Raw genomic sequence first — 23,740 nt, 5'->3', positions numbered from 1 at the left:
CTGCCCCTTAGTCCTTCCTTGCCCATTTTAAAGGAGATAATGCCTAATTCAAAGCACCAGTACAACCACAAATGCCTATTTTGTACAGAAAAGGTGACGGTTTGCTGTCATCAGAGAACACCCAATGAATGAACAAGACAAGAAAATGATGAGTGGTAAGAGGTGGTGTGACATGCTGTTAAAGAAAAGGGGAGGAGCAAGCTTTGGCGAGCAGCCCAAACACATAACTCACTCAGTGGCCCAACTATAAGAAGGTTGGTGATCTTTAAATTCTAGCCTTTCACTTTCTTAAAAGTAAGCTTCTAATAGGAATGAGAGAGAGAAACAGACTGAAATTCACACACAAAATGAAACCTGAAAACAGACTTGAGTTTAAGTGAGGATATAAAATATATTTTCCAAACACAACTTTAATTAAAAATATCAACTCATATTTTAATTTTTCCCATTCATTCAAATACTCAAAGCTTCTACATCTTTGAATAGCTTCAGGAGAGACTTAAGTGGATTCCTCCATTGGACCAATTTCTTTATTTTAATTTGAAAATTACTATGTTATTTTGTTTGCTGTTCCTTTTCAAATGACAACTACACACTGAAAAAGATCAGACTAATTTAGCAACATAAGAGCCAGAGCAGCAGTCCTTTTTGAGGGCAAAGAATTGGATTAGACTAAAATTAAAATGTGATATCACCAAGCTTACAATTTTAACATATAAGTAGCTCTGAGTTACTTTTAATTATTTTGAGTCACTTAAACTCTCCCACAAGACTTTTGGACCATCACGAGTAACCAACGAAAAATGCTCCCAGCTAAAAGCAGACATACCACGCGACTCATCAGACTGTGGTATTGTGTTAAACACACAGATCAGCTGACTTCCACAAACATGAGAAAATCCGGGAGGTATCCATCTCATTAAGACACCAGGGTACAAAAAAACTTGAAGGCAGAAAAAATTTTTTTAGTGTCAGTGACCTTTATAATTAATACCTGAACAGCTTATTATCTAAGTATCAAACAGGGTCATACCACTTTATTGACTTGTGATCTTCAGAACACAACTCTGGTTTATTTGGAAAACAAATATAGGCGAGGAAAAGAATGCCTAAAATGGAAGAAAAAGTAAACTGTATACTTTGTTGTCATCAAGGATATCCTGTAATTCAAGTAGGCATACGGGCAAACCCTCCCATAAATCAGCTTATGAGTTCAATTCTGTTCAGCAGTTTTTCTAGAGGTCTAAGATTGCAAATTTAGTTCACCAACAGGCAAGACTGTTAGAATCACAGAACCTGAAAACAGAACTGTACTATCTAGTCTATCTCCCTCATTTTACAGACTTGAGGCCCACAGTCATTTGGCTATCTGGTCCAGAACTAGAACGGGTCACTCAGCCTTCAGGTGGAGCTCCCAATCTAGCTGGAGAGTCCACCGTGCAGTGGCAGTTCTAGAACACCACACTGCCCCTGCAGAAAAGTTGGCCACCAGAATACTGACAGCCATGGCCCAGTCCTGAACTACGTGGCATCTATTAGCTCTAACACTGAGTTTAATGTCTAACACTGAATCGCTGCTTCCTATCTTATGATTACACATCTGTGTATCAAATAACTGGTTTCCACCTGCTTTTTTCACATGACAGAAGAATGACATTTTACCACAAACTTCTGGAATCCAAAATATTATGACTAAAGGTTTCTTGAAAGCTATTAGGATTTTAATTACAGAAGATAATCATCATTAAGTGATGTACATTTAGCTTGGGACCCTACCTCTGTCTATATTAGAAATGTGCCCCAAAGTGAGGTTCTCAAAATCTCATACACTGTTATGTATGGGGTCACGGACACTCCTTTCCAGGGCACCTGAGCATGAGGGCAAACCTAAGTGTACATATGTTCAGACCTTTGGAATTTGCCATAGGTATTCTATAACAGATGAAATAAGGTTTCTAAAATATAAATATGTACTTTTTTTCTTTCCAAACTGGAAATATCTGTTTTTCTATTTATGAAAGTAAAATATGTTTCATGTGAAAATATCCAGAAGTATAGGGGCTGGCCCCGTGGCCGAGTGGTTAAGTTCGCGCGCTCCGCTGCAGGCGGCCCAGTGTTTCGTTGGTTCGAATCCTGGGCGCGGACATGGCACTGCTCGTCAGACCACGCTGAGGCAGCGTCCCACATGCCACAACTAGAGGAACCCACAACGAAGAATACACAACTATGTACCGGGGAGCTTTGGGGAGAAAAAGGAAAAAATAAAATCTTTAAAAAAAAAAAAAGAAAATATCCAGAAGTATATAAATTGCAAAGTGACAGTGCCCTCTCAATCCTACCTCCCATAATATCCAGTTTTAACTGCTAGCTGATAGACTGGAGTTAGACTGCCTGGATGAAATTCTGGCTCTGCCACTTAAGAACTGTGAGACCTCTCAGGGTGTCAGTGTTCTTATCTACAAAACAGAGATAATGACAGCATGTGAGAATTAATAACTAGGGTTTACTAAGTACTTTACAAAGTGTAGGTATTGTGCCAAGCACTTAAAATATATTAACTAGTTTTAATAAAGTGGTTGATTGATATGTGTTAAAGACCTTAGTGTCTGATATTAGTTGAGTGCTCATCAAATGCTAACTGTTACTATGTCGTTCCAAAACCTTAAGGCATATGTAATACACATACATAGTTTTAATATAAATGGGCTCAGATAAACTGTTCTGTAACTTGCTTTTCCCCTTACTATCTTGCAGATATCCTTCAATATTCATTAAAATAGATCCACTTTATCCTTTTCAAGGAGCACATAGTAATAATATTTTCTAACATATGATGAGTTATTTGTGCTAGACATTCTGCTTTATGTTTACCATCTCACTTAATCCTCAGACCAACCCTAAAAAGCATGTGCCATTATCATTTCCATCTAGAGAAGAGGAACGTGAAACTTAGCTGGAGTAGGTAATTTGCCCAACATCATCAGCTTAAATGTGGTGGGACCAGAATTTGAATGTAGGTTCCTCTGAAACTAAGCAACCATGGCACACTCCATTTTCTATACTGCCATAGTTTTAAACCAATGTCCACTAACAGCTGTCTAGATGGTTTCCAGTTTTGGGGGGTATTTTTACCAATGCTGCAGCAAACATATTAGATCACGGATTGCACACTCTCTCTCTCTCATTTCCTTGTTATATACTTCCAGATGGGCAATTGCTGAGTCAAAGAATACTCACATTTAAAATTTAGATACACACTACCTAAGTGCTTTCCTGAGAGACAGTACCAATAGACTATCCACAGTTATATGAGAGAGCCAACACTGGGCACTGTCCATCTTTTTTTTTTTTTTTTGAGGAAGATTAGCCCTGAGCTAACATCTGCTGCCAATCCTCCTCTTTTTGCTGAGGAAGACTGGCTCTGAGCTAACATCCATGCCCATCTCCCTCTACTTTATTTGTGGGACACCTACCACAGCATGACTTGCCAAGCTGTGCCATGTCCGCACCCGGGATCCGAACTGGTGAACCCCAGGCCGCCGAAGCAGAACATGAGAACTTAATCGCTACACCACTGGGCCAGCCCCACTGTCCATCATTTTGATCTTTGCCAGCCTGATTAGTTAAAAAGAACCTATGATGTGTTAGTTCTGCTTATGCATTTCTTTGACTAAAGTGATTTAAACATTTTCCTATATTTTAAGTAATTATTTCTTCTTTAACAAGCTGCCTAAGTTTTTTGCCCACGTTTGTATTAGAAAATTCATTCTTGAAGAGATTCAGTATATTTGAACAATATAAATTATCACAGCCCATTCTTAGCTATTTTAAATAGCTGAAATTATACCATAATGCCAATATTTACATAATTTCAATTTATACGACTTACGAAAAAAATCAGAGTATGCTTAGTTCATGCAGGAAATACACTTGTTACGTTAGAAGCAGGGCACTTCCCATAAATCAACAGGATCAAATGAAAACTATTGTCACACAACTCAAAGGTTGAGAATTTAAGTAGAAACATAGCTTTCCAAACTAAGTAAAATTTTCTCTTATCTCAGATGTGACATTATGACTCTATTGTTTGGACTAGCACATATAATTTCTTTTTTTAAATAACGCCAATTTAGTCTTTAGCAGAAAACTTTCCAGCTTAATGATTCTCTGGACAGCAACTAATCAACGTCCTTATCGCTGCTATGATCATCACCGTCCTCATCACAGCCACCATTTACCAAGCACCTTCTCTGTGCCCGCCAGTGCTCGTGCATTATCTCACTCGATCGTCACAACCACCACATGAGATAGGCTCTATTTCCCCATTTCATAAATGAGAAACCGAGGCTCCGAGGGGTTAAGTCACTTGCTAGAGATCTCTCAACTAGAAAGTGGCAGGGCTGGGATCTGAACCCTGTCTGACTCCAGGGCTATTGTTCTAACATCATGCCTACCCTTTATGACCAGGCTTAATTAGCTAAACAAAGCTAAAGGCAAAAATAAATATGTAACTTCCTAAAGGCAATTCAAGAGAATTACTGGTCTTTTATTACACGATCACCTTACTTACTGTCAATAAATCTTAAACCTGTATAATTCCCGGTTTTAAAGAAACTTAAAAGGATCAACTCGCCCATCCTTCTACAGAAACAAGGCTGTTAACCTTCCTCCCACTTAACCTGCCCCCTTGCCCAAACAGCTGTATAAATTGTTTAAAGAGCTTTATAATCTGTTGGGAATTTTTGCAATTGTTTTGCAGATTATTTCAAATACGTATTTGTCTAACCTATGCTGTCCTCAGTTACTAGTCTAAATAGGGAAAGACTATGAGAAGGCTTTACTGTATGAGCAGGAGGATTTACCAACACAGAGTGGCAGCTACAATCCCGGCAAAGATGCCATCATTAGGGGTGAAGTCCAGGTTTAAGCTGCATGTAGACGGGTTCTCAGGAGCCCTGAAATAACCTCAGGAGGCAAGAAAGGTCTCCTCGTGGTGACACAGGAGTGCCTCTTACCTGCTTGGCAGCCTTACAATCAGAAAGTTCTTCTTACATCTAACCTAAATCTCTCCCACTGAAATTCAAACCCTCTTCTTTTTCTCAAATTCCCCATAAAAATGAAGAACCTCACTACAGCAATTAACGTGCCCAAATTCTCACAGCAAATAAGACAAAGGTAGCTGGAATCAGTACTGATTTTCTTCAGTGCAAAATCAGAAGTTCTAACTTTTCAATCTATTTCGCTAAGGGAAGAATTGCTTGTCTCCCTCAAGAAAACTGTGAAACTGATTTGAAAATAGAGTTGCCTTTCTGAAATCTTCGTGATTAGTACCTATCTGAGAATTTCAAAAACAGAAACCCTTCACAGTGCCTTTAAAGGTCTTCATTAATAAAAATAAACCAAAGGTAACTCTTATCTAACATTTCTTTGTTGGGTACAGTCCTAAATGTTTAACACGCATGACATTCTTGATTCTGTGAAGTCGATGTTTCCCACATTAACAAATGAAGAAACTGAGGCTCAGTAAGTCACCACCCAAAGACACACAACTAGTCAATGGAACCTGGTCTGCCGCATACCAGGGCCTAAGCTCATAACCCGCTGAGCTGCGTCGTCCCTCATCTGACCTTTATCTTTAAGTGGGTAAGCCTCCCTTTAGAGAGGACTTAGCTCCGGAAAGCACCAAGTTCTTTATAATAAAGTTTATTTTCCTCATCTCTTTCCATTATAAAATTTGTGGAAACATAAGGCCCCAAGGTTTCACAAAACTAAAGAGTCATACTTAAGAATGCAGCAAACATTTTTAAAAACTAAGAAAAAAAATACGTGCACTAGGACTCAGAAGCAGGAGTCTGAGCAACTAGAGAACTTCTGCACTAGATAACCACCTGGTAACAGTGCATTCTGAGACTCTACTCTGTTCCTTCCTTCCTTCCTTCCTTCCATCCATCCATCCATCCATTGCTCCATAACATAACAGTCCATTCTGAGACTCGACTCTGTTCCTTCCTTCCATCTATCCATCTATGCATCTATCCAGCCAGCCAGCCAGCCAGCCATCATCACACCTAAACCAAACTATTTTATTTTCAGAGCTGTAAAATATAATTTGACTTCTGGATGGGCAAGCCTCTCACCTTTTCCTTTTGCTCTCTCCCAAAATTCGCACATACTCTTTTCACATGAATTTTAGAATCTGCTTGTAGAGTTCAATTAAAAATACTATAGGGACTTTGAGTATCATCTTTTTGAAAAGAGGAAAAAGCATGATTTAAACTAACCCAGCCTTAGCCTCGGGCTTAAAATTACCGTTTTGGTTTGGTTTCTTTGCCAAGGTATTTCTGCCATCTGGGGAAAAATATCCAAACTGAAGGTTAGAGTTTTTTAAAGTCCCTTTTAAAAAGCTACACCTGAACTTACAGTTATTGATTATAGAAAACAAAATAAGATATTCAATAAACCTATTAGGTGGTGTTTGCAGGACAGTTAAGGCTTCAGTCTGACAAAAGATAGAAAAATAGAAGAAACAGCTAAGCTAACAGTTCCACTGGTTGTAGGTAAGGCTGATCAAATAATTGGCATCAATAGCACCCGTCATACACCAGACAGTAGGCTAGTAGGGAGAGACCAAAATAGTAGGCGAGATGATATGAGCATTCTAAGATCCTGTAATACTGTTGAAAAAAGTGAGACTAAGCCACAAAAACAATTAGTGCATGGGACAAATAAGCCTGGGTGGGCCTTTCTGATAGAAGCAGGGCTTCAGAACAGGGTAAGATCAGTGTGGCTGCAGTGCCTGATAAAAACTAATAAATTGGGCAGCTCAGCTGTAGCTTAACTGAATGCCTGGCAGTCATTAAAATTTAATGACAGCTATTTAGAAGCCCATGTGAAGAAAAACAGTGATGACCTTAACTTGGTTTATAAATCAAGACGGAGCCACAGGTACAGCACCTAATCAAAGGGCAGAGATCCCACCAGCAAGCCTCTCTCCTCGTTCTTGCAGCAGCTCCTCCCGATGATGCCTGTGAATTGGGGCCAGCACTAGACTACCCCAACGGGAAGGCCCCAGACGCTCTGTGGCTCAAGGGGCTATTCAATACCAGAACCTGATCCTACTACCCCTATACTCGGCCTGAAAAGCCCCTGTTCCCCAGAACCTGCATCCACAAAACCTCCACCCAGTTTCCTGATATCATGGAAACTTACTCACTTCACTCAGAAGACCTAGTATGTGGGCTCATCTATTTGCGGAAAGAGGTAGTTCTGTCCAAAAGTACTGAGTCAGACATTTTTACCAGAACTGGATTCATTTTAAAAAGAAGAAAAAAAATTTTTTCTTTTTCTTTTTTTTTTTAAATTGAATAAACAAGATGAGCACTGTATCTCCTTCCAAGGAGCAAAAAATAATGCTAACCATAGCTGGGAATGTTGGTTGGGAGGAATTGGAGTGGGAACTTTTTTAAAAATTTAAATCATATGCAAAGTATACAGTTTAATTTTTTTTTTAAGATCGGCACCTGAGCTAACATCTGTTGCCAATCTTCTTTTTTTTTTTTCCTGCTTTTTCTCCCAAAGCCCCCTGGTACACAGTTGTGTATCTTTTAGTTGTGGGTCCTTCTAGTTGTGGCAGGTGGGACACCACCTCAGCATGGCCTGACGAGTGGTGCCGTGTCCGAGCCCAGGATCCGAACCAGCGAAACCCTGGGCCACTGAAGCAGAGCGCCCAAACTTAACCACTCGGCCACGGGGCTGGCCCTCAGTTATTTAATTTTTAAAGCATTATTAGATAATGCAAAGCAAGACATCTCCGTGACTTCTTTACCAATCTGTCACGCCAGTAAGCATTACTTAGTGAGGGTATGTTCTTTCAAAATGAGTAGAAAACTTACCTATGAATTGGTTTCAAGGCAATTTCGCTAAAATCAGGAAGCTAAGGCTATTTAAACCTGCTGAGGTTCCTTCCAGTCCTATTGTGCTGTTTATACTTTTTAAAGTAATTATTAAGTACTTTAAACTAGGCAGACACACAGCAGGGTGTGAACAGTTTTCATACACCAACTTCAGAACTCTATTTCTAATGAGATACATTGTAAATTGTAAATTATAAAACAGTTCTTCACAGCCTTTAGATTTTATTAAGTGAAGTTGGAATAATTTGGTGGGTTGTACATTTTTAGAAGTGAAATACATATATAGTTCCCTACATACTTTAAGAGTTGTGAAGATCAAATGGAAGAGGTAAAATTGCTTCATAAAAGGCAAGACACTACTCAGTGTAAGATTATACATGCACTGGAACGCTAAAAAGGCTAAATCCAGGATAACAGTTATTTCTGGGGAGGGAGGGTGAGAGGGGACCACAAAGGCATCTCAGACTCAATCTGTCATAGTTGTTACTTCAACAACACCTGAGGCAAATACGGCAGACTATTAAGATGTATGCTGCAGACACATGAATGCTCCTCAAATTTTTCTCTCTTTTGTTTATATTTATAATAATTCATAATAAAAGCAAGAACTATGTTTATAATATAATCTTGAGAAAACAAAAATAAAAAATGATAGATTCTAAGGAATTTGAAAGGTTTCTTATAATTATTAAAGTTACTTAACTTTACACAAAGAGTATCTTGATTTCTACTAACAACTATTTTCCTTTCTAATATCATCACCACCTCTTTTCTTCCTTAAATTTCCATCTAACAGAGTTTAAATAAAAAAGCACAACTCTCAGGGCTGGTCTGGCGGTACAGCGGTTAAGTTCACATGTTCCACTTCAGCGGCCGGGGTTTGCTGGTTCAGATCCCAGGTGCGGACCTATGCACTGCTCATCAAGCCACGCTGCGCAGGAAGATGGGCACAGATGTTCACTCAGGGTCAATCTTCCTCAGCAAAAAGAGGAGGATTGGCAGTAATGTCAGCTCAGGGTTAATCTTTCTAAAAAAAAAGTGCAACTCTCTCCAGGGCACGTGGACAAAGAAAGCTCAGTGAGATAGGCTCAGTGGAAGTGACAGTCCTGGGAACAGCTGGGAAGATAGAGTACCAAGACAGAAGACCACTGCCCGGGGGAGAGGCAGCCAGATTTCTGCAGCCAGGTTTTCAATGAGGCTTCATTATTTTAAGTATCATGACTTCCCAGAACACCAGAGAGACCCTATATTTAAAAGATTAAAAATATATCCCATACATGCTAAAATACTTCCAGGTGAAAAAACATAACATCAAGGATATGCTGCAAAATAATATAGAGGAAGTAGATGTGGATCATATGGAACAAGACTGGTCATGGTTGGATAACTGTTTAAGCTGGAGACGGTACATGGGAATACATTATACTCTCCTATTTACTTTTGAGTGCATTTAAATTTTTCTGTAATAAAGTTTAAAAAAAACTCAAACAAATAAACGATTTAACTATCACTGCAGTAAGTCTTCCCCAATTTCAATTTGTTAGGCCTATTCATGGCAAGGAGGCCAGGCAGCCAGGCCAGCATTAGTTCTGACACAACCACTAGTCAGCTGTGAGCCCTGGTCTTAGTTACTCAGTCTCTTCAGTTTTGAGTTTATCCATCTGAAAAAATGAAAGGGCTGGATGAGATGATACCTAAGTTCCCTTTTAGCTATAACACGATTATTAGATTCATAAAACTAACTTATGGTTATTGTCTAATATAACTAAAAACTGCAAATGTTACTAATGAAACACCATGGCCACATGGGAGTATCTTTAATCCCTTATTTATTTATTTATTTATTTATTTATTTATTTAACAAACATTTGGGGGAGTGTGTACTATGTGCCAGGCAGTGTTACATGCGGGTAGAATACAAAGTTAAATGATACAGAATTCTGCCTTCAAGATCCACTCTCATCATGGAAGAGAGATGTATAAACAAATGACAACAATACAATGTAAATATGACGACAGCAGTGATGGAGTTGAAAATACCAAAAGGCCTTCACAGTGTGAGGGAGCAGGGAACAGTGAATAATTTCATACACAGAGAGTGAGAGAAAGTAAGCGTCAGGAGATGAGACTGCATAGGAAAGTAGGGACCAGATTGAGGAGGATCATGAATGTGATGCCAAGGAACTTGGATGGTATCTGGAAAAGTGATAGGGAAGGCATTTTAAAGATTCTAAGCCTGGAAATGATGCGGTCCAATCCACTTTTTAGATGAATTGCTGGAGCAGGAAATACAGATTTGGTGGTTGGTGGTGTTTGGGGGACAGAGGAGGGAAACAAAGAAGGGAAGGGAGGTTTACCTAGTAGTTGGGAGACAACTAAAATGGTCCAGCGGGGATGATGAGGGTGTGAACCAAGGCAGTCTTCACGCAGATTCCCGGAATACTGTTATAGCAGCATCTTGGGTTTTGGAGTAGGGAAAAGAAAGTGTCCTGAATTATATAAGTAAGTAGTTGTTAATGTACAATAAAGGTAATCAGCTCCTTCTTCAAAGCATAAATGAAGCAAAAGTTTTAGAAATGCAGATTTCAGGTACTCTGCTGTAATATTTCTCCCTCCATCTTTCAGCATAATATAGAAATTACAGCATGAAACTCTAACATCGATTCATCATTGGTGGGTTACCAGCTTCAAGCACAGTGCCTAGCACATAGTAGGTGCTTAATAAAAGTGAGTTATGTGTTGAACGGGATGAAATAAACAGTGCCACATCGTGCAGGCAGTTAACTCCCCGCTTGCTGGCCATCTTAGCAATGACTTGATAAAAAGCACAAGTCAGGAAAGAGGAAAATTCTTTTTCAGGTGAATTTTATGCCCCTCTGTAATCCCAGCCCTTCCAAGTTTTTAGACTGTGTCAACAAATGATCCTAACTGCTATTTCTTAGAGCAATGGGGTGGACAGTTAAGTGCTCGTAATCTAAGAGTTAGACTGCTCCCCACATGTAGACTATAATAGAAGATATTTTTTCTTATACATTACACGGTGCCTTTTATCTTGCCCCCAAAAAGGCATTTCTAAGAGAAGTATTAGAATTGCTCAGTCTGTTCTCGGGGCCACAAACCGTACGGACTCTTGCTTCAATTTTTATAAAACAACAGCAATATTTTTCCCCTCAAAAACCATTATCTTTATTTGAATAAAGGTAAAGAGTAAAGCACAGACAGGTGGATCACCTTAGACAATGTCCTGATGTCAGTGACTATTAGTCTGAAAGGAGAAAATCCTGCCTTTCCATTATCACCTCCTCACACTTTCAGATTTTCTCAGCAATGAGCCGTGGGACTAAACATCAACACCTGGAAATCTGATCACTCTATTCCACACCCATAACGTTATAAAACGTTAACACCCCCCCAAATGTTATCAGCAACAATACTATACCATTCATAATAATCAACTGAACATTAATTACATGCCAGGTGATAGGCTTAACACTTTACATACATTATCTCATTTGACTTTGATCCTCCTATTAACCCTAAGAAGTGGTACATAAAGTTACTGCCATTTTGCAGTATAAAAAAGTGGGCTCAGAGAAGACATGTGTCTTTATCTGATGTTAAACAACCAAAGCCTGTCAGACCCTGGTCCAGAACTCTCCATCAGGCTCTAGTAAACCGCCTCTCCCAAACCAGGTGAGGTAGGTGGGCAGATATTATCCTGTTTTAAAGATGAAAAACCTGAGGCTCAGAAAGTTGAGAAGACACACATTTAGAAATGGAGCCAGCTTTAGACTTCTATCAAGGCCTCTACCATAACCACTCCATGGGAATCAGCAAAGTATAAAATCCCCACCCTTGTTTTAAAAAACATCAAACACAGGCTGGCTTTGTCAACATAGCATAAAGGTCATGAGGTTCTGGTGGAAAAAAAAAAAGAAACGCCAGTAAAGTTTTTTTTTGACCTACCAAGGCCACCTTTAACTCAAATCATAAAAGGAGCTAATTTAGAAAATAATGCTTTTCAGATTTCTAACGTGTCCATTTATTTTTGTTTGCCAATATTTATTTTGTATGTTTCTTTTACAGCCCACATTCAACTGCCAAAGTTTTCAGCACTTATCAGACACTTGGGGAAAGGTTAAAGAGCAATCTTCTGTCCCCAACCACAGAGAAACAATGTCTCCAATTAATCCTCACAGAATCTACTGCCAAGTAGCAAGCAGGTGCAATATTTCTGATGCATTGAGTGTGTGTGTGTGTGTGTGTGTGTGTGGGTAGGGGGGTGAAGAGGGTAGAGAGAAACATTGAAAACAAACCACATTTGGGGGGCTCATTTCTTCTAAGTGACTTAAATCCCATAAGGCATTTGGCTGTTGACAAGATGATCCTGCCCTTGAATACAAGGAAGTTGCACCCAGTCTCACAAAGCACAGAGTCAATCACCCTAAACAGAAGTCTGGACTTCCCTCCAAGACAAATATGGAATTCAATCTGTGTGATGCCTTGAATGCAGCTAATTAATTTGCAATCCTTTATTATGACCATACAAGGAAGGGAAAAGAGCTACCTTCCTTGTCCTTCCTTGAGGGGGAAGCAATAGAGGAAAAAGCATAATATTCAAATTCCATAGCAAAGTTCTAAAACTTTTCCATTAAGATACACACCCTAACTGAGTCATCAGCATAACACCCTACAGTGCATCACCTCAGTACTAACTACCTTTCCTGTACATGGTCATTCCAACTCAGTTAATTCTAGTCAAAACACAATGGGTAAGAAGCTATACCTTGTTTCATTCTTTTCACTTGGTATTTTAACTCTATAATTTTTAGAGTAAATGCATTGACCTTAATTCACTTCAGTACTTAAACTATTGCTAACGGAATAAAGAAACCACAGCTGAGGAAAATTACATCTGAAAGCAGCCAATAGCCAAAGCAGTAACAGCAACTTAAAGAAAATTCCTTCATGAACCAATGAGAATGTTTTAAATCCAAAACAGGTTATGAGGAGGGAAATTCTCTTCACCTAAAGCTAATGAGTGGACACTTTTCATATACATTTAGCCACTTCCCAAATAGCTGTATAAGAGTTCCTACACTGCGATCTTTCAGGAGGGCTCCATCTCAACTGGAAAGTAACTATCCAAGCTCGAAAATCAGTTGGACCCCTCCATGGTATTTTTTAAAACCATTCTCCACTGACTACTGTCCAAATATTTGAATGTGGCATATGGGAGACTGAATTTCCTGAAATCTTTTACAGGCCATCATCCACTCACAAAGATCCAAAGCTGTTCATCATGGAAGCTGACACACTGGGCAACTCCAGCTCCAAGCTCTGCTCTGATCTTAAAAGTACTTGATCCCAGCTACCACCCTGAAAATATGTTTCCCATTCTTTTACCATCACATTAAAATACAAAACAGAGTTTTAGGTGAATCCTTCTTTTAAGGATTAAAAATGAATTAATATTTCTACAGATACCAAGTTGATAAATATCTTATATATCTACTTCTAAGACTCTACAACTAGACTGCCTGAATTTGAATCCCTGATTCCACTCTTGCTAGCTGTGTGATCTTAGAGAAGTTAATTCACCTATCTGAGCCTTGGTTTTCTCATCGGCCAAAGAGATTCTTGTGAGTTAAGACATGTAATGTATTTAGAATAGTACCTGACACGTAACAAGTGGTCAATTTGAAGAAACTATTATCATCATTATCATTGTTATCATCACTGTTGCTAACTTGACAATTATATTGTTAACATGTCCTTTTGCCAGCCTTCCAGTATATGGAAAAAAATCTATCAAAACATAAATCTCTGATCTACTACTAACCTAAAGAAAATAATCATTGACATGGTACATTTATTTCATAACCTACAACTTTTCAATCTTCAGTATTATTTTTGTTGATGCTGGGTTTTTGTGTTTTTTTTTTTAAGATTTTATTTTTTCCTTTTTCTCCCCAAAGTCCCCCGGCACATAGCTGTATATTCCCCGCTGTGGGTCCCTCCAGCTGTGGCATGTGGGACGCCGCCCCAGCATGGTCCGATGAGCAGCGCCATGTCCGCGCCCAGGATTCGAACCAACGAAACACTGCGCCGCCTGCAGCGGAGTGCGCGAACCCAACCACTTGGCCACGGGGCCAGCCCCATTGATGCTGGGGGTTTTTTTAACCAGGAAAAATTAACACGTTTAATCCCCTGTTCAAATTATTACGCTTTTATTTTCAGTTGGTCATTGACAGTTTGGTCAGCAAGTTACATAAGTCCGTAATTTAACATCGTTAAGAACTCAATTACAGCAATAGTTTAGGATTCATTTGGATCTCTTATGGGCAACTATTGCAGATTTAAGGCAGTCTTTAAGTTACAAGCATTAAACTTTTGAGATCATGAAGCCAAAAACGTTTTGTCTTCAAAATAATCCTAATACATTTGGAGAGACAGATGCATCTACAACTAGGCTACAACATAGAAAATAAAAGTACAGTAATTTGAACAGGGGATTAAATGTGTTAATTTTTCCTGGGTTAAAAAAGACAGCAGCAGAAATGAAAATAATACTGAAGATTGAAAAGTTATAGGTTATGAAATATATGTACCATGAATATGCCATGATTATGAATATGTATTCAAGATTTTATATAAAACTTAATTTATACATATTAAAACACTAAGGTGGAAAAAACACATTAGCATTATAGGATGAAAAATAAGCCACAAACTAGCATAAGATACTTGCAACACATTAAAATAAAGAATTAAATACAATGGTGATATAGTATTAATAGCTATTCTCATTTAGTTCTTACTAGGATCAGGCATTATTCTAAACAATATACATGTATCTTTAATGAAGAATTCCTATAAATCAATAAGAAAAACACAAACAACAAAATAAAAAATGGGCAAAAATCCCAAATAGGAATTTCAGAGAAGAAAACACAAATGGCCCGTAAACACAATGAAAGCTGCTCAACTACAATTCTAATCAGAGAAATGAAAATTAAAACCCCGAGGTGATATCATTTTGCACCCCAGACTGACAAACTTAAAAAGCCATTGATAGGTAGTCTTGCTGAGGAAGTGGAACAGCGGGGACTCTCGTCCACTGCTGGTGAAGGTACACATTGGTGCCAGTGCCCTGGAGAGCAGGTTGACACTACTCAGTAAAGCTGAACACACCCACACCCAATGACCAAGCAATTCCACTCCCAGCTATGTACTGTAAAGACACTCCTGCACATGTGGAACAGGGGGAGTGCTTAAAAACAATCACGGAAGCACTGTTCCTACAGAAAAAGAAACAGAAAACAATACAGATGACCATCAACAGAAGTGGAATAAAAAAGAAACGTGGTATATTCATATAACTGAAAACTACACAGCAGTGAAACTGGACAAAGTACCAGTGCATGGATGAATCTCAGAAACACAAAGTTGAAAAAAGAAAAGTCACAGAGGAATACACACTGTATGTTTCCATTTATATAAAGTTCAAAAACAAGCAAACCTAAAAAATCATATTGACTCAATGGGCTATATTCCTAGGTGACGAAAACTGTAAGTAAAGCAAGGGAACGCTTACCATAAAATTAAAGAAGTCGTTACCACTGGGAGGAGGAAGCACACAGGCAGCTTCTGCGATGCTGGTTAAGTTTTATTTTTTAACCTCCAAGGAAGATACTTTGGTGTCTGTTTCCCTATTTTTCTTTATACTGTACTGATCATTTTATATTCTCACATGTGACACACTTCAAAACTAAAACAAAAATTAATGTATTCCTTTTAGAGGAGTTGTGGGCAAGTCTATGTAATGAATTCATCACTGAAACAATGTAGACATTTCAGACTAAGAAAGTAACTATTTTAGGATAAAGAATCTAAGAAAAAACCTGTAACAGAAACAAAATCTTGAAACTTTAAAATTAAGCAAAACTAATTTACAAGCAGAAGAACAATAAAGTAATGATATATAAAGCATCACTTTCCAAGTGTGTTCTACAAAACATTTTTTCTTAGATGTCTGACAGAAAACCATTTCTAGGAGTGAAATAAATTTGGGGAATAACGGGCTAAACAAGTAAATCTCCTAAGGAAGGAACAGAATTTCCCAAATTCTTTGACTCTGGAATCTTTAAACACGGTGAATTACACAGTGATTCTTTTAGGACTACTGTTTCATATAACACCAATTGGGAAACATTTTCTAACACAGAGGCCATCCTAGATAGAATATTGCCCCCAAGATGGAGGGAGAGCAGGAGATACTCCAGTAGGTACTCAGATATCTAAGTCTTCAGAAGCTGGCCGGTCCAAGCCAAACCCTGGACAGTTGGAATAAAAATCCATAACCAAATAGAACCCTTTAGGAACTAAGTGAACCATCATTCTATGTATTGCATGAACACTGAAAAACCTTTATTGTAATTCTCTTGGGGGCAAAACATGATTCAGGCAAAAAGTGCAAAAGAAAAGATCTAGATAAAGAAATATTTTTATAGCTTTCAGGATCACAGACGACTAATAAACAGAGGGTCTTATTTGATTTAGGTAGAGTTCAATAGAAGCATCCAGCACAAAAATCTTATGTTTCAAATCAGATCTCTCAGTTAAAAGGTTTTTCCATTAGTCTTCCCCTAATAAAATTAGAAAGTCTCTAATTTTTTACTGAAGTTTTCCCTAGGTACAACAAATCTGTGAACTGGATCTGAAAATGCTTCATAATGTGTTTTTAATACCATAGGAAAAATAAGATGATAATGCTCTTCAAAAGAAAATGTAAACACTGCACATTTATTTTTAAAACTTCTTTATGATTAGACTACTATCATAAACTTTTGCACACACATTACTCTTAGAAACTAACTTCTGGGTGGCAATGACATACATGTTTAAGGAAAAATTTGTGTCAGATACAATGTCTTTGTATCTTAAATACGTTAAAATCTTATTTGAAAAAAGCCAAACACCTGTCTTTTCAGGGTACCATAGGTATTCAAATTGGCAAATGTGGTACTGCCACAGGTTTCTACCAGGTGGAGGCTAGCAGACTGTCTTCCTCAGAAGGCTCCTGACAGAGGGGCATTCATTACCCTGGCGATTTACCACAAGCCAGGCCCAAGACACAGCTTTACAGGTTTAGAAATTTGATTTTATCAGCATCAATAAGATAGCTCCATCTTTTAGAAGTAAACAAAAATTAATCAAGCTTCAACAAAATCAGAATGCAAATTTATTAATATAAAATGACATAAATAACTGTGACAGAAGCAAGAATGCCTGGTTCATATCCAATACTTTCATTATAGCCAGACTTACATGGACAGTCAAATCATAATCAGAAAGTTCCTGAGTACACATGGAATCAGGATTAAGGAAGTAAGAGGAATTGAGTATTTAATGGTCTTCCTTCCTTCTGTCAATAAGTGCTTTTTTAATTAAGCAACGACTATAATCAGGCACTCTCTTAGGTGCTAAGAATACAGAGATCTCTGCTTTCAGAGAGCTCCTATCTAAGGAACAGTTGAGGAGTATCTATTTCACAGAAGTTTATTGTAATACTATTAATAAAAACAAAAAATTTTGGAAGCAATCTAAATGTTTAACAATAGAGCTGTGATTAAATAATGATAAATTCGAATGATGAAAAAAGTTCTTTAAGAATAGTATTTTTAAGCAGTAATTCATGACTTGTGAAAAATATCAGAATGCAAAGTTAAATGAAAAAAAACAAGCTAGAAAAGTGTATATAGTGCATAATCATATATACATATATATAGCACATGCATACATATATGTATATATTTCCTATCCCTTTATATGCATAAGAAAAAGACCAGAAAGAAAGTCATAAAAGTACTGTTAACGATTATCTTTTTTTCTTTTATACCTCTCAGAATTTTGTCATTTACTAAAATAACATTACATGCCTTTTATCACTAAGGGAAAAAATTACTTTTAAAGCAATTTCAATCAACACGAATACTAGGATCTCTTCAGACTGATCTATTAGAAGCTATCCATGAGTGCCAGTCCTTGAACCTGTCTGTGGACTCTGAGAGAGAGCTCATCCTTTCCCATGTCTTTGAGCCATACTCCACAAGGATAATAATACACCTGAGTAACACACCCTATCTTTTCATCCAACCTGTGGTCTTATATTTCTAGCTGTCTGCTGAACATTTCAACTTAAACACCTTACAGATAGCTCATATTTAATTATGCCTAACTTTTCCCCCACAGCCCATCTTCTAGCAACTCCATTTCTGTCCATGGCACTAACCTTTCTCCCAAACCAGAAAGCTTGGAAAACAGCCTTAGTTCATCTTTCCCTTTCCTATTTCAAGTTCATTAATAAACTCTGTCAAAATCTCTCTCCCATCTCATCTTACTCTTCATTCTCACCTCCATCACTGTATCAGTCCAGGCCCTGATGGCACTGTCACTAACATTACTGTACCAGCACTGGAGCAGGTCTTCCTTGTGCCATTCTCTCCCATCTCTAAATCACTGCTCCTTATACAGGACTCAGATGATGTCATTCCTTGGCTCAAAAACTTTCAAATCCTTCTCCTTTCCACCACTCCAATCTAAACTTCTTTGCCTGGCTTTTATTAAACCCCGTAATTTGGCTCCACCCTAACTACTTAACTTTATTTTCCATTATTTGCTGGCCTCCTCCCTCATCAACCAACAGACATGCCATCATCAACCTTACCACTGAGCCCTGGGATAGCTAAACTTACAAATGTTCCTTCCTTTCCCCTCTACTTGTGTTTAAAGAACTTAGTGAATTTTTCCTCTTCTGCAAAGCTTTTCTTGATTTCTCCAACCTCATTTATATTTCACTTTTTCAAACTTGTCTAGCACTTATTATGAATCTCACAATTAGGGACTTAATTCCATATTCTCATGTATGTATGTTAGTCATCTATTAAATTCCACATTCCTTGAGGACCAGAGCCATACCTTAGTCTGTATCTAGCATGATGCAGAGCACAAAGAAAGTGCTCAATATTTGTTGGCGGATCCAGGAAGAAATAATCAACTTCAGTCTCAGCCTCTCTTTAACACAAATGTAGCAATTTGGGCAGGTCAAGCACCATCCTAAGGGATGTAATAGGAGACTTACATTTAAGCACATTACTATGGAGGCCCCTTAGGTATAATACTGTAGTCTCTATGCCCCAGACCAGGGACAATAGAGACAGAGTTCTAAGGAATGATAATTGGGGATCTCTAATGGAGATTACGGAGGATTTCAAACACCTCCCAATCTGTGTGAGAATGGGCACTAGATCTTTTGTAAGAGAGCTCGGACTGGAGTGAAGCCCGAAGAGAACTGCATAATAAAGCAAAAGACCACTGCATAAACCACCGAATCTCACTAGGCCGCACTACACTGCTATTGGTAAGAGACGAGAAGTGAAACACGATAAGAAGTATTTTCATATGCATGGTACTAGTGCTCAAATTTATGAAGTTCTTCAGAGTCTTCAAAGGGCTTTCTACATTGTAGTTTATTATCTGACTTTTCCTAAATACAGGGTGAAATGGACACAAAGAGTCATATTAAAACAGAGTTTATATACAACTCTGCTTTATTCTGAGTCTTTAAATACACTTATCTATATTATTCTAAAATTAAGAGCTACTTCAGAAACTGACTACTCAATGATTTTATGTGTTTTCTTCCATGGAAAATGTAATGTTTTAGAATGCTTAACCTATCAATACCTAGCAAAATTTTTAAAATTCCTTCTCCCTATCAAAGAGGTATTTTAATTTACTCACTTTGTATTGAATCAATTAAAACGTGTACGGAATTCACCAAATATAAATTATAAAAACTAGTTTTCAACAACATTTCTATTTTTAAAAGTTGAAGTTTTAATTTAAATTTAAAGACATTATTATCTGGGCCTTGAGAGGAAGGACAATTGCGAGGTTTCTTGTGGTTTCTTCTAGCAACTGGATAGTATTAAAGAATGGTATATGGTACATGGATGTCTGGTTGATTCCTTAGCATACAGGTATCTGTAGCAGACTCTCCGCTGACGAGGAAGTGTATCTAACTAAGAAATGAGTAACTAAGAAAGGAGTATGTTTACAAAGAGATCTGCTGCCGATGTTTCTAATAAAAACCTAACGTTTACTGACTGCTTCCGTGGGCGAGCACGTGCTACTAAATGCACTGTGTGCCATATACAGTATATGTTAATATATGTAAGGCTCTTAAAACAATGCCAGGCAAATGGCAAACCCTACATAAAAGTTTACCACCATCATCTTCATATCACTTCAATCTGAGAAGAGGATGAATACCTTACGAAGCAGGCATTACTTTACTGTGGCTTCCCAATCCCCCAGTTTGCAGATACAAAAAGTTTAGAGGACTTAAGGCATTTCATTTGTTCCAGGTCACACAGTTAAAATGGTGGATGCTGAGCTCTTTCTAACCACTGAGTAATGTTTTTCCAGTTTTACTGATATAATTGACACACATCACTGTGTAAGTTTAAACTGTACAGCATAATGGTTTGACTTACACAGATTATGAAACGATTACTGTTCTAAGTTTTTAGTTAGCATCCACCATCTCATATAGATATGAAAAAATTTTTTTCCTTGTGATGAGAACTCTTAGGATTTACTCTTCAACAACTTTCCTATATATCACACAGCAGTGTTAGCTATAGTCACCATGCTATGCATTACATCTCTAGTACTTATTTATCTTGTAACTGGAAGTTCGTACCTTTTGACTGCCTTTCTCCTATTCCCCTTGCCCCATCACCCACAAATCTGATCCCTTTTTCTGAGCTTCGTTTTTTTTTTTAGATTCCACACGTAAGTGAGATCACACAGTATTTGTGTTGCTCTGTCTGACTTATATCACTTAGCATAATGCCTCAAGGTCCATCCATGCTATTGCAAATGGCAAGTTTCCTCGTTTTTTATGGCTGAGTAATATTCCATTGTATATATATATATATACTAAAACTTCTTTATCCTTTCATCTGTCAATAGACACCTGGGTTGTTTCCATGTCTTGGCTATAGTAAATAACGCTGCTATGAACAGGGAGGTGCAGACAGCTTTTTGAGTTAGTGTTTTCATTTCCTTTGGATATATTCCCAGAAGTCACTACATAATTGTAATTCATTGATCAAATAACTTTAAGCTTAAAATAGAAGAATTAGAAAAAGTTCAGACATTACGGTAACTATGAAAGAAGTTGGTCATGCTCTGAAAAAATGACAATATTAAGAATGGTCTAGCAATTTGTTGCAGAAAAACAAATGGGAAGGGTGTGAGCAAAACTGTGGTCTTAGGTTCCTGGTTATCCATGCCCAGAATATGGGTATTACACAAAGAAAGAAAATTGACATTTTACAAATGTGTTAATACAACTAAGCATCACTGAGATTTGATGGAATGGGACTCTGAACTGGAACAGAGCAATAGTGGAAAAGTAGAAGCATAAAGAATTGCTGATCTGGAATCTTCTGGAGACTGAAACTAGCATAGAAATAGTGATGGGAACTACAACTTTTGGGATATTTGCTAGAATTCTCCCACAGCTAAAAATCAAGGCATCTGATAAATGCCTTGCTAAGCCTTCCATCTCTCAAACAGGGAAAGAAACATTCTGGATATAAATGTAACCACAGGGAAGAAATTAGCTGATTAAATGGAAGTACTGGGAAACCCAAGAGCAATGGTGAAGCTGGTTACAATGGCTGGGAACAGGAATGTGGGACATAATTAAGGAACACATATTACAAAAACTTCAAAGAGAAGAAAAGTAAATCCTGCCCGAGACTTTAAAAGGGAAGATGTGTCCTATGTTTTAGGAAGCTCTCAAGAACAGACTTCTAGTTAAACTAGCTTTGCTTAATTAATCCAATAAATATTTACTGAGCACCTACTATGGGCCAGGTACTGTTCTTAGCATTAAGGATACAGGTGACACAAAATACCTGCCCTTATGGAGCTTACATTCTAGTTGGGGAGGGGACAGAAAGTGCAGGGGCTGGGAGGGGCATTAAAATTTTAAATAAGGTCATCAGGAAAGGTTCCATTGAGAAGAAAGTTTGAGGTGAAAAGGAGTGATTTCAAAAGCTGGGCAAAGAGGGTCCATACAGGGAACTTTATAAATGCAAAGGCCCCGAGGCAGCAGTGTGTCTCTAAGAAACAGCAAGGAGCTCAGTATGGCAGAAATAGAGAGAGGGGGAGTGGTAAGAAAAGGAGCTCGGAGAGGTAAGAGGTGGCAGAAAGTGTAGGACTTGTATAGACTGGAAGGACTGTGGATTACTCCTAAATTATACCCTAAGCATTCACACTTCTTAGGCTCTGTTACACTAAAGGCCTGTGTGGAATACCTACTTTTTACTAGGCGTTGGGAGGAAAATAGAAAAGAAATAGAAAACATGATTCTTATTCTGAGACAATGTCCATTTTAAACTCTGTTGAAAGTGAATTATAAACTGAAAATGAATTTAAAAGAATAACAAGGGAAATGTTCTATATCTATTCAGGACTTCATAAAATACCAAGTTGAAATTTCTGGGTTTTAGAGTAACTAATTCTTAAAGTTATATTACTAGAATTATCCAGGAAATAAGGATGAGAGAGAATGAGTCAGAAAAACATGAGGAAAAAAGGTATATCCAAACAGTATTGTCCCTATTCATTCCAGTCATGGAGAGAAAGGAAAATCTGAAATGGTTTGGTATAAAAAAAAATGAAGTTCCAGTTATAAACTGCAAAGGATATTAACAATAGAGAAAAGGGGAAGATCCTGAAAAGACAGGCTGCACGAAGAGCCCTCCAGTGAGCTCAGACTTTGAAAGACACAGAGAAAAGACAGGAGGCACAAGTCACATTGACACCCATAAAAGAAACACAGGATGGTATCAGGAAGGAAAATGCCCACAACGAGCTGAACTTAGGAAAATCATTAAGGGCTGCAAAAGGGGCTTCTGAATTTATGTCTGGAAGAGAAAATTTACAAAAGGCCTGGGTAAGCTGGTTAAGTTAAATAGTGTAGTTAATACCTAACAAGAAAAAAAAAAGAAAAACTTTTACTTCTGTATTGGTTTTTAAAAATCTTACACTTGAATACCACCTTTCACCTTACATATTTCTATTTTACAACATCCTTGAGGGGTAAGTACAACCCCTATATTATAGAGGAGAACTCAGTCCAGTGTGCACCCCACCGCTGGACCGCTGCCTCTTTTCTCAGCTTAGGAGAATGACAGCCAAAAGTGGAGAGCCAGGACCAGAGAACTGAAGCCCAAGATACAGGAGGCTGTAAGAGAGCTGCCCCCGATCCACTCCAAATCTTGACTTGGCCGGCTGACCAAGCTCGCCTATCATGAACCCACATTTTGCTGACTGCTCGACGTACTCTTTAATGAATTATGAAGACCAGAGGGCTTTGCTGAAAGACAGGAGACAAATTGCCCAATCTTTGAAAATGAGGAAAGAACATGAACATTACAAAAGAACATGGACATTACAAAATACTAACTGTAGTGTTTACCATCCAGCCTGAGGAAAATTCGAGAACCAGATAATAAAGCAGATGGTTTTTGAATAGACAAAGATGGGTGATCACTAAAAATCAACATGGATTCAGGAGGAACAAGTCTTGCCAAGTAACTTTATTTCTTTTGTTGGCAAATCTACAGGACAAATAATCTATGTGACTCTTTGAAAGGTATTTAACAAGCTTCACTCTCCAACTCTTTTTAGGCAGGGAAAGGAGAAAGATGAAGAAAAATGGCCTGAGTAATAGATGTATTTAT

The 23,740-nt window shown here is 38.0% G+C and overlaps 1 protein-coding gene across 7 annotated transcripts in view; it reads right to left on the bottom strand.

Moving 5' to 3' along the window:
* STK38L (serine/threonine kinase 38 like) overlaps window positions 1-23,740 on the bottom strand; it is an 81,029-nt gene that overhangs the window by 41,908 nt on the left and 15,381 nt on the right. Inside the window, exon 3 of one of the 7 annotated variants that reach the window (XM_070495177.1) lies at window positions 2,340-2,456. The exons of 4 other annotated variants lie outside the window; for them this stretch is intronic. In XM_070495177.1, the coding sequence (XP_070351278.1) occupies window positions 2,340-2,346 (7 nt within the window). In that variant the 5' untranslated portion in view covers window positions 2,347-2,456. Of the gene's footprint in view, window positions 1-1,033; window positions 1,110-2,339; window positions 2,457-10,270; window positions 10,371-23,740 lie in introns of those variants that run through there. 2 more of the 7 variants (XM_070495178.1, XM_044775251.2) reach the window with 2 other exon arrangements.

This window comes from Equus asinus, chromosome 22 (assembly GCF_041296235.1).
Source record: "Equus asinus isolate D_3611 breed Donkey chromosome 22, EquAss-T2T_v2, whole genome shotgun sequence".
Taxonomy (NCBI): Eukaryota; Metazoa; Chordata; class Mammalia; order Perissodactyla; family Equidae; genus Equus; species Equus asinus.
Note: the sequence above shows the minus strand (reverse complement) of the source record. Positions and strands in the feature narration are given on the sequence as shown.